At 46.8% G+C, this 11,746-nt stretch overlaps 1 protein-coding gene across 3 annotated transcripts; it reads left to right on the top strand.

Annotated features, from left to right (window-relative positions):
• Positions 1-238: 238 nt before the first annotated feature.
• Positions 239-10,940, top strand: SDR42E1 (short chain dehydrogenase/reductase family 42E, member 1). Of its 3 annotated transcripts, none has more exons than XM_067718322.1 (3): positions 239-360; positions 8,486-8,578; positions 9,141-10,940. In XM_067718322.1, the coding sequence occupies exons 2-3, from the start codon at positions 8,511-8,513 to the stop codon at positions 10,252-10,254; spliced, it is 1,182 nt and encodes a 393-aa protein (XP_067574423.1). In that variant the 5' UTR covers positions 239-360; positions 8,486-8,510; the 3' UTR covers positions 10,255-10,940. The 3 variants fall into 3 exon arrangements, with proteins under 3 accessions (XP_067574423.1, XP_067574425.1, XP_067574424.1); XM_067718324.1 differs by lacking the exon at positions 239-360 and adding an exon at positions 382-521; XM_067718323.1 differs by lacking the exon at positions 239-360 and adding an exon at positions 1,921-4,312.
• Positions 10,941-11,746: the final 806 nt, after the last annotated feature.

Genomic DNA, 11,746 nt, shown 5'->3' with positions numbered 1-11,746 from the left:
TCAGGCACTGCCTGTGCTCAGCGTTGGGGGTGCACAAAGACGGAGGTGCAAGTCTAAAGGCAGAAATTGGAGGTAGTTACAGCAGTAGATGTGCCCTGAAAGGGCTCCCGCGAAGCTGGAACACATGGGTTGGACACGTCGGGGAGACTCATGTAGTGAGCATGATGCATAGGTGACGGTGGACGAGCAACCTGCACATCATAGAGATGAGAAGACCTCCGCGCTTCCTAGAGAGGCCCGGAAGTGGAGCCAGGTGGCCGGTCTGACGGCTCCGGCGCCGAGCGCGGGCGGTAGCGATCGTGATGGGCCTGGCTTGCAAGTTCTCGAGCAGACCCGGCGTCGCTGTCGTTTTCTGCTACTGTGAGTGGGCCTGGGGAGTGGGGGGGGCGCTCCTCCGCGGGGACCTGGGCTCGGCTGGCGGGGGCGCTCAGGCTCGCACGGGCTTCGGGGCCCGCGGAGGGCGACCCAGCCCGTACCTGCGCCGGGTGGCAGCCCAGGTGGGACGAGCCCACTGGCTTCTGGTACGGGGCGCGGTCGTGCGTGATGATGACCGAAGTCCTCCCCTTTTTACTTCTCTCGGATTCCAAGGAGTGGGGCTCAGCGTGGCTTTCTAGAATGTCGCGAAGGTCTCAAGCACAGGCTAGCTTCTTTTTCTCGTTTTCTTCTTTCTTTTTCTTTCTTTTTCTTTTTTTTTTTTTTGTGCGGTACGCGGGCCTCTCACTGTTGTGGCCCCTGCTGTTGCGGAGCACAGGCTCCGGACGCGCAGGCTCAGCGGCCATGGCTCACGGGCCCAGCCGCTCCGCGGCATGTGGGATCTTCCCGGACCGGGGCACGAACCCGTGTCCTCTGCATCGGCAGGCGGACTCTCAACCACTGCGCCACCAAGGAAGCCCTTGTTTTCTTTTTTTTTTAAAGATATTTGGGCCCCAAGCTCAGAGCTTTCAACAAGCATCTGTATCGAGCTAGACTTGATTCACATTTTTAATTTTCATCGCACTTTGGGGGTAAAGATTACCTTCTCTTGATGACAAATGATTCTGGTTTTCCATTTAAGTGGCCATGTAAGGTTACCATTTAAAATGAACGTATTTATTGTTAAAAGATAAGTAGTTTTAAATGAAACACAATAGGGAAGACAGTACCAGAGATACCAGGTGTGACAGAAATTATGAACGTGGGAAGTGCACAACACTGCATTGTCCCAAGCCAGCTGGGGACTCCTACAGACCTGGCTTCAAGTCCTAGGTCCAGCTCAGCCACTGACACCTGCATAATTTGTGGACCAGTTTGTTTGTTTGTTTGTTTTTGAAAGATTTTTTTCCAACTTTACTAGGATATAATTGACGTATAACATTGTGTAATTTTAAGGTGTACAGTGTGATGACTTGTTACGCCTATATATCGTGAAATAATAACCACAATAAGGTTAGTTAACATCTCCATCACCTCACAGAATTACAGTTTTTTTGTGTGTATGGTGAAAACTTTAAAGATGGACTCCTTTAGCAACTTTCAAGCATGTAATACAGTATCATTAAATATGGTCCCCATGCTGTATGTTAGATCCCCAGAATTTAATTCTTAGACCCTTTGACCAACATTTCCTCATTTCCCCCATCCCGAAGCCCCTGGCTGCTCTCTGTTTCTAGAGTTCAGCTTTTTTAAGGTTCTTTGTGTAAATGATATCATGCAGTGTTTGTCTTTGACTTATTTCACTTAGCACAGTGCCCTCAAGGTCCATTTGTGTTGTCACTAATGGTAGGATTTCCTTCCCTTTTCAGTGGCTGAATAATATTTCATTGTGTGTGTGTGTGTGTGTGTGTGTGTATATATATATATACACACACACACACACACACACACACCCCCCACATTTCCTTTATCCATTCATCCATTAATGGGCACTTAGGTTCTTTCTGTGACTTAGCAATTGTGAATAATGCTGCAATGAATATGGGGGTGCAGGTACCTTTTCCAGATAGTGATTTCATTTACTTTGGATATATTTATGCGTAGGCAAGGTTCTTAACCTCTAAGCCTTTTCCTCATATCTGAAAAGCTGAGGATAATAACTACCTCAGAAGATTGTCCTGAGGCTTCAGTGGTGAACCTTAAAGCACCTAGCCCATAATAACTAATAAATATAGCCATAGTTGTTATTTTCATTTTAGCAAGGAGGAAACAGGATCAGAGAGGTTCAGTGACTTTGCCAGGGTCACACAGGGAATTGGTGGGAGAACCAAGTCTAGGACCCAGATTTTCTGATATCTAACCTCGGAAGCTTAACCCTGCCTCCAAACTCTACCTCATGGGAGGGGATGGGGCGCCTCCTGCCTCCCCGCTGGAAATTGGAAGGACTCCTTTCAGGTTGCAGAATATGTTAGCTGTTAAAGCCCCCACAGGACTCTGGTCAGCACTGACTTGGCTGCTTCAGGTCAGGGACTCTGCACAGCCCCGAGTGCTTGTTGTGGTTGAGGCGTAAGCTGTGGAGTCAGACGCACCTGGGTTCCAGTAGGTACTGCTCCCTGCTCCCCCATCTACTAGCTGAAGTAAATGGGATTAAGCAATTAGTACTCGCCTCAGAGGGTTGTTAGGAGCGTCAAGGGAAATGATTTGTGGAGAAGGCCTAGCATGATGCCTGGCACACAGTGAGTGCTTAATAAATGCCAGATGACAGTACTTTGATATGTTGAAGTGGCAGGCATGCTGACCTAGAGGGGAGGAAGCACAAGTGTAGTACTTGCAGGTACAGCAGAAAAGGGCATTTGAAAAGTTTGCAGAGCATTCCCTGCATTTGGATTTACCGGGTGTGTGATCCACCAAATACTCCTCGTTCCTGCAGACATTCCTGGGGAAGTGGCCTAGGCCTGTATGGAGTTTATGTGGTAGTTTGGGAAGCAGGTGGGCAATACCGATTATAAAATTATGTAATTACTTTTATCATAAGCATCATGAATAATTGCAAGGATATTTTGTGCAACAAATATCTAGGCAAAAGGAGTTTGAGTGGGTAGCTGGATGAGAAGATAAGGTGATGAGAATTAGCTTCCCTGCCCACCGTCAGTTGTATTCAAAACTGTGTGTGCAAATACCACTGTTTGTCATGAGTATATCAACTTTCCACTTAATGCTGTGCCCTTAGTTTTCTTCCCAAATGCGTTTGGCCTTTTAGGTTTTGCACCTCACATCCTTTTACCTGTATCAGGGTGACTCTCCTTATTGTTTCTAACTTCTTCATCTTTATGGCCTTGACTGCTTTGTATTGAACACAAATAACTTTCAGTTCACATATGGAATTTCAACAGCACCATTTCTAAGCCCTCTAGTCTCAATATACTTTCCTGGTCTCAATACAGTAAGAACACAGTTACCTTTTGCCTCTGGTCAGTACTTGGGCAGTAATTTAAAACACACCATCAAAGGGTTAAACTACCTGGAGATATTTTTATCTCCCTTAAAGTAAATACGGTAAATTTTTGTTTTTATGAAAGCCATCTTCAATTCTGCTCTCTGTTCCGTACTCTAGTGGCACCTAGGTTTGTATATTGCATTATAATACCAGAGAGTTAGTGGCATCGTCCTGTTGAACCCTGGAGATGAAGGAACTGTGTGCATAAGTTAAGGTTCTTATCACTGATCCTTCGCAGTTAATTAGGTCTTTGTAAATCTAAAGTACTCCCAGTCATTTTTATGAGTTTCTTCTCATAATTTCCCTGTGAGATGTCAATTTTATTACCCTCGTTCTATCTTAGTATTATCAAGGGGTCAGGCAGATTTTAAATTTCATTTTTTCTTGTTTGTAATTAAGATTCCTTTTTTTGGATCGTGTACTTAACCTTAACCTGTATCTGCTAAAATGATGGCTCAGATCACATGTGACCCTCCCCCCAACCCAGAGGGAAGCAACTACTGAACAAAGCCACGTTTTGGAAGAGCCTTAAAGAAACTGAGATTATAAACACTGGTCTGAGTACCCAGCCCTAGAAGGAATCAGGTGGAAACTAATAAAACAGAAGCCATGAAATATGAAAAATCAGGCAGCTGATTGAGAGAAAACTGTGTACACTCTCTTTCTCCCCGCTGGCTTAGTGTTCGTGGGAATTTCTTTTGGTTGCCTGCAAAATGTGTCTGCAGCGATTTTTCTGTGCTCGTTGACGCAGGGAACCAGGAAAGGAGGAGGTGGCCTCTCGGTGATACCGTTTGTTAATGGCTGGTCATCTGCGAAGGTTGCAGGCTTCTTTCATTGCTGTTTATCTTGTGAAATGATTACATTTTCCTTACTCGTCACCACGCGTCTGACCCTGCAGATCAGGTCAGTTACACGAGTTCTTGCCCCAGATCATTCTGGACGAGTTGGAAGGTAATGAGGAGTAGCATGAATAGGCCTGACAGGTACCCTGAAGCATTGATAATTTGAACTTGTACATTCCTGGCGTGATTAATGTGCACATGAGCCATGACTGACCTGTGGTCTTATGACTGGACTGGAATGTGCAGTTTTAAAAAACAAAGGACAATGAAAGATTAGGAAGAATTTCTGTTGGAAAATTTTTAACTGGACCCTTTGAGGCCTTGTCCATTTTCTGATTTCCTTACAGAGGAATTCTTGTGGAGATGCTAAGAATATGTTAACCTTTTTTATCTGGCATCCTCTTAATGAAAACTCTGTTAACCAAACAGAGCACTTTTAAAACCCGTGTGGGCTGTTTCGGTTAACGACATCACCTTCCTCACACTTCACCCGGGCCCCGCCTGTTGCCGCCACCTCATCCTAATTTCAGTTGAGCACCCTGGCATTTCACCCTCATCGGCCCTTGCCTAGACTCTTTCCTCCTCCAGGGAAAGCTTAATCTTTCACAAGGACCAAAGTGAGCCCGATGTTCCGTAAACGTACAAAGACCCTCTGTTGTCTAGAGCAGCGGTCCTCAACCTTTTTGGCACCAGGGACCGGTTTCGTGGAAGACCATTCTTCCACGGACTGGGGGCCGGGGGCAGGGGCGATGGTTCAGGCAGTAACGCGAGCGACGGGGAACTGCAGATGAAGCTTCGCCCTCCCACCCGCCGCTCACCTCCTGCAGTGCGGCCCGGTTCCTAACAGGCCATGGACCGGTACTGGTCGGCAGTCCAGGGGTTGGGAACCTCTAGTCTATAGAATAGAGTTCAGGCTCCCCCAAAGGGGATGCCAAGCTGTCTCCAAGCCGACTCCAGCCATCTGTCCGCCCTAAATCACCAGCCACACACTTCGGCTTCAGTTTGCACGCCCCGTATCGGTTGCCCAACACAAGCCCACCCTGTTGCTCTTCTGTTCATGTGTTTTGCCCCCTCAGCCTGTAGTAGCCCTCTGCCTAGCCTCAGCCTGCCTCCATCCTCCCGTTGTCCCCGGTCTGCTCTAGTGCTTACTCTTCAGTGAGGTCTTCTCGGACCTGCCCTTCAGAATCAACTTATCCCATCTCCCTTCGACCTCGGTGCCCCCACGGCACCTGGTTTATACCAACATTGCAGTAATCTTGGTTTCTCCTTTTTGCCATGTACTTTAGGTATTTGTAGACGCTTCTCTCCTCCAGCATAAGCTCCAGAATGCAGGAATTCTGTCTCATTTTGCTTTATGTCATTTTCACGCCAGAACTTTTATTTTTAAGAGATGTTAAATTAAAATGGCAACATTGATTGGCATACATAATAACGGCTCTTAGACACTGCAGTGCCCTGCATAATTTGTGCCCATCATCATTTTACTAAATTGCATGTATTATTTCACAGTGTTCAAAATCATCCGTAAGCAACAAATGCTTGTGAGTATCTACTGTCTCTGAGGTTCTGGTGGGAACACGCCGGTGAGAAAGGCTGAAGGTTTCGGTTCTCATGGCACCTACGTTCTGTTGGAAGGAGATCGGGAGTCAAAAAGGAAACATAAATTTAGATAGTGAAATGTGCGATGGAGAAAACAGAGCAGCGTTTAGATAAGGGAGAGCTCTTCGAGAAGGGGTGATCAGAAACACCTCTTTGCGTTGAGTAAGTGGCCCTTGAGCAGACCTAAATATTGAGAAGGATGCAGCCAGGCGAAGATCTGGTGCAGAGGTGGTTCACCAGAGGTGAAGCAAGAAGTGTGTGTAGGGACTTCCCTGGTGGCGCAGTGGTTGAGAGTCCGCCTGCCGATGCAGGGGACACGGGTTCGTGCCCCGGTCTGGGAAGACCCCACATGCCGCGGAGCGGCTGGGCCCGTGAGCCATGGCTGCTGAGCCTGCGCGTCCGGAGCCTGTGCTCCACAACGGGAGAGGCCACAGCAGTGAGAGGCCCACGCACCACAAAAAAAAAAAAAAAAGAAGAAGAAGTGTGTGTAGACCTCAGGGCACAGATGAGCTTGGCATCTTCAAAAAAGGGGAAAAGTTCAGGTGGCTGGAGGGTAGAGTACCAGTGGTGGAAGAGTGAGCTGAAGTCAGAGAAGGAGGTTGCCACCAGGTCGTGATGGTGACAGTAAGAAGTCTGGGTTGAAATGTCAGTGACTGACATCTTTTGTGTTTGGAAGCAGCATCTGTTAACAAAGTCACGTGATTACGTTAAATGATAGAATTGACTACAGCAAGTTTTATGCCTACTCCAAATCCAAGTGGGAGTGTTCTGCACTCCGAAAATAATAGAAACATAAGGTCACTGTTGGGTATATTAAAGGGACGCCGGGATGTTCATTCTTTACGGATTTTCTTGTAAGCACAGTGGCAGCGGCAATTGCTTTGTCAAACCTTGGGACTCCATCAGCCATCCTCCACATCATTTTGCTCAGTTTTCCTAATATTTCTCAGTCTTCTGCATACCCTCAAGCCACTGAGACAGTCACTTGCTGAATCTTGTCTTCAGCTGTCACACCAACTGCTTTCTGCATGAATGATCTGATTGGCTTTCCTGGCACTCACATCTCCTTAGTAGAGTTTTCCAGAAGAACCCAACAAACTTTTTGTAACCCTGTGCTTTTGAGAGACCTAATCATGGTATGTGGGAATGTAAGAGAAAAATCAAATCCCCAGACTCTAGAGCCTGAAGAAAAGGAAATTCAAGAAGTGACATCCGTGGAGCACCTGCACTATGTCAGGCATTTTTCGTACACTGTCCCATTCGGTCTCCATAAGCCTGTGAGCTTATCATTAGCTCCGCTTTTTAGATGCAGCAACAGGCACAGAGGGACGAGCTTGTCCAAGTGATAGGGCTCTTGGTTGCTTGCAGTCTCCCTGTCTAACCGCACCGCTGAGTGTCTCCAGTGACTTGAGTGAGTGAGTGTGTGTGTGTGTGTGTGTGTGTGTGTGTGTGTATTCCCAACACATTTGAGGACCCGCATGCCTCCTGTTCCATTTCTTCTTAAGTGGAAAGAGTTGAGTGGCCCACTTTTTGCTTGTTCTGTCTTGTTTTTGAGAGAAAGGGCTTTTGGAGCCTTGAGAAAATAATAAAAATATAAAAATAATTATTATTTTAGCATAGAAGCGGAGGGAGGGAGAAGCAAGATCCCCATAGGTATTGAGCACATGCTGTACTTAGAAGATTTCCTGGGTGGGGGAACATGGTTTGCTACACAAAGGATGTTTTTTTCACCCCCCACCTTTTTTTTTTTTTTTACATATAGGGTTAATAAAACACCAGTATTTTTAAAAAATAAATAAATAATTTATTTTTGGCTGCATTGGGTCTTCGTTGCTGCACGCAGGCTTTCTCTAGTTGCGGCAAGCGGGGGCTACTCTTGCGGTGCGCGGGCTTCTCATTGCGGTGGCTTCTCTTGTTGCAGAGCACGGGCTCTAGGCGCACGGGCTTCAGTAGTTGTGGCTCGCAGGCTCAGTAGTTGTGGCTCATGGGCTCAGTTGTTGTGGCACACGGGCTCAGTAGTTGTGGCGCACGGGCTTAGTTGCTCCGTGGCATGTGCAATCTTCCCGGGCCAGGGCTTGAACCCGTGTCCCCTGCATTGGCAGGAGGATTCTTAACCATGGCACCACAAGGGAAGTCCCAAAACACCAGTATTAAACTGTGCTGTAGTGTGCTGTTTAAAAACAAAGATGTTGGAAATTGCTTTAAAGTTCTGTCCTGGAGTTTCTTCTGGTGTGTGGGGAAGATGCCTCTCTCTACCAAATGTGAACGACTTCTTTTCCAAAAGGCTCTAATTTTCTGAGGATTCAGAATAAATGCCTTACATTTGGAGAGTGCTTTGTGGTTTTCAAAGCACTCCCATGTACATTATCTTATTTAACCTTCACATTGACCTTGCCAGGCAGTCAGGGCAGATATTACTGTTCCCATGATTCATAGGTAGAAATGTGAAGCCCAAGAAGAGAAAGGAGGGGTGTGGGGAAGAGTTGGTTAATGTCACAAAGCCATGACGGGAACCCAGGTCTTAGCTTTTCTTTCTACTCGAGCGTATTGCCTTTTTGTTTTTGTTAACTCCAAATGAGGGACAATCACATTTGCGTCTGGATCAGTAACAGTGATGCGTACTACTTTCTTATAGGTCCAGTTATCCTTGACTGCCATATATGGATTCCCAAAACTCTCTGAAGGAAACAGTCCTCGTTACAGGAGGAGGTGGCTATTTTGGCTTCCGGTCAGTGCATCTGCAAAATATGTCCATGGAATTATTTTATTGGTAGTTGCTGGGAAAAGTATAGCTTTCAGCTCACACTAATGCAGTGCAGACTTTTACTTGTTTGTATAGTGTTAAACCAGGAATGAACCGTGTTGCCCACGGCTCAGATACTGAAATGGAGAACTACAGGTACATGCTGCTTTAAGAAAAATTCTTTATAAAGCCATTGAATGCGGGAGGGGAGATATGCACACCACCGAAAACAATTTAACATAATCGCTGTTTTTTCACAATTACCTTATCATTCATAAATATTCTGAAGAATAGATGGTGAATGGGGGGTGGGGGAATGTAACATGTAGACATCACCGTCTTTGAAGATAAAGCCTCTCTCATTTTAATTTAAGTGAATGTGAAGATTCTCATTTTTGAATATTTGCATAAGTAAGACTTGTACCAGTGAACATGTAAAGTGAGGAGCTCAGGATAAGCCAAGAAGACTGGGAAAATTATTTTACACACTTCTCCTAGGCACAGCTTAAAAGTGATTTGATCTGACTTTTACTCTTGCTTGTTTCAGCCTAGGCTGTGCTCTGAACCAGAAGGGAGTCCGTGTGATTCTGTTTGACATCAGCAGCCCTGCTCAAACCATTCCAGAAGGAATCAAGTTTATCCATGGAGACATCCGCCACCTCTCTGACATAGAGAAAGCCTTCCAGGATGTGGATGTCGCTTGTGTGTTCCATATTGCCTCTTACGGTATGTCAGGGCGCGAGCAACTGAATCGAAACCTGATTGAAGAAGTGAATGTGGGGGGCACAGACAACATCCTCCAGGCTTGCAGGAGGCGAGGGGTGCCAAGGTTAGTTTATACGAGCACCTTCAATGTCATCTTCGGAGGTCAAGTTATCAGAAATGGAGATGAATCTCTGCCTTACCTACCTCTTCACCTCCATCCTGATCACTACTCTCGGACCAAATCTGTTGCAGAGAAGAAGGTGCTGGAGGCCAATGGTACAGCCCTGGAAAGGAGTGATGGGGTCTTGAGAACCTGTGCTCTGAGGCCGGCTGGCATCTATGGGCCTGGAGAACAGAGGCACCTCCCCAGGATAGTAAGCTACATTGAGAAGGGCCTGTTCAAGTTTGTGTACGGAGACCCCAAGAGTCTGGTTGAATTTGTCCATGTGGATAACTTGGTGCAGGCTCACATTCTGGCTTCAGTGGCCCTGAAAGCTGACAAGGGCCACATTGCCTCTGGGCAGCCCTACTTCATCTCAGATGGCAGACCTGTGAACAACTTTGAGTTCTTCCGGCCTTTGGTTGAGGGCCTGGGCTACAAGTTCCCATCCATCCGCCTGCCCTTGACTCTCATCTACTACTTTGCTTTCCTAACCGAGACGGCCCACTTCATTCTGGGTCGACTGTACAACTTCCAGCCCTTCCTCACCCGCACTGAAGTTTACAAAACCGGCGTCACACATTACTTTAGCCTAGAGAAAGCCAAGGAGGAGCTAGGTTATGAGGCTCAGCCATTTGACCTCCAGGAAGTAGTAGAATGGTTTAAAGCCCATGGTCATGGCAGAAGTCCTGGAAGTCGTGACTCTGAGTGTCTTGTTTGGGATGGGCTGTTGGTCGTACTCTTGGTTATAGCGGTTCTCGCATGGCTGCCGCCTTCTGTGATTCTGTCAGTGTGAAGGAGGAGCTAGAAATAAGGAGCTGATCACACTTGCTGAGATGGTTTTCAAGAAACACAGGTTTTGGACTTGGTGGCACAGTGGTAAAGAATCCGCCTTCCAATGCAGGGGACATGGGTTCAAGCCCTGGTCCAGGAATATCCCACGTGCCGCGGAGCAACTAAGCCCGTGCGCCACAACTACTGAGCCTTCGCTCTAGAGCCCTCGAGCCACAACTGCTGAGCCCGCATGCCACAACTACTGAAGCCCGTGCGCCTAGAGCCCATGCTCCGCATCAAGAGAAGCCACCACAGTGAGAAGCCCACACACTGCAACAAAGAGCAGCCCCCGCTCGCCGCAACTAGAGAAAGCCTGTGCACAGCAACGAAGACCCAACGCAGCAAAAATAAATAAATAAATTTATAGGAAAAAAACCCCACACAGGTTTGAAAAATAGATAGACAGACAGATAGACAGACAGATAGACCTGGTGTCAGATTTTGGATCTCCAAATCGCTGCTTAAGAATAGATTCTTGGATTAAGTCTTCATTTCCTACCTCCTTGCACAAATCATGAAGGGAGAAATAGAAGGGAAAGAGGGAAGAGATATGGGGATATATGTATATGTATAACTGATTCACTTTGTTATAAAGCAGAAACTAACACACCATTGTAAAGCAATTATACTCCAATAAAGATGTTTAAAAAAAAAAGATAAGTTTGAGATTTGGTTCCTTGGGTCCTTCTTTCGATCAGTACAGTACAAGTCACTCTGGAGCCATAGAGCTAAACTTGCTTAGATGGGAAATGTCTTGCTTGAATTTCTCAGAAGCCAAAAATGTACTTACTTCCATTCTGTACACTCGGTATCTGCTTCACGCGGGCTAAAACACACACTGATACGGGAACGGCAGGATGCTAACAGGCTTGAAAATGTGTGAAAAACACCAACTGGGCTACAGCCCAAGCCTCTGAGGAGATGGTGGCCGTCACAGAGGAGGTATTTGCTGTTCACGGCGTGCGTTTTGGGAATTAGCTTTTGCCCTTTGTGATATAAGGGTGTTATGCCTGTGTGACCACATGGTAATGTTGATGTTGACACAAATCACAAATAGACCTTCCTCTTGCCTCGCAGGATTCTTTTGAGGGTTAAATTAGACAAGGCATATAAAGTGCCACTCAACACGCTTAAGCCATTTTTTTTGTTTTTTGGTGTACACGGGCCTCTCACTGCCATGGCCTCTCCCGTTGCGGAGCACAGGCTCCGGACGCGCAGGCTCAGCGGCCACGGCTCACGGGCCCAGCCACTCTGCGGCATGTGGGATCCTCCCAGACCAGGGCACGAACCCGCGTCCCCCACATGGGCAGGAGGGCGCTCAACCACTGCACCACCAGGGAAGCCCTAAGCCATTATTTTTATCAATATTGTTATTATGCATTCCTTATGAAGGTTTTCTTCCTCAGGGTATTCTGTTTAGAGGGTGCTGATGTGACTGACCTTTCTGGAATGCC

This window comes from Pseudorca crassidens, chromosome 20 (genome assembly GCF_039906515.1).
Source record: "Pseudorca crassidens isolate mPseCra1 chromosome 20, mPseCra1.hap1, whole genome shotgun sequence".
Classification (NCBI taxonomy): domain Eukaryota; kingdom Metazoa; phylum Chordata; class Mammalia; order Artiodactyla; family Delphinidae; genus Pseudorca; species Pseudorca crassidens.
The sequence above is the reverse complement of the archived record's forward strand: the minus strand, read 5'-3'. Positions and strand labels throughout refer to the sequence as shown.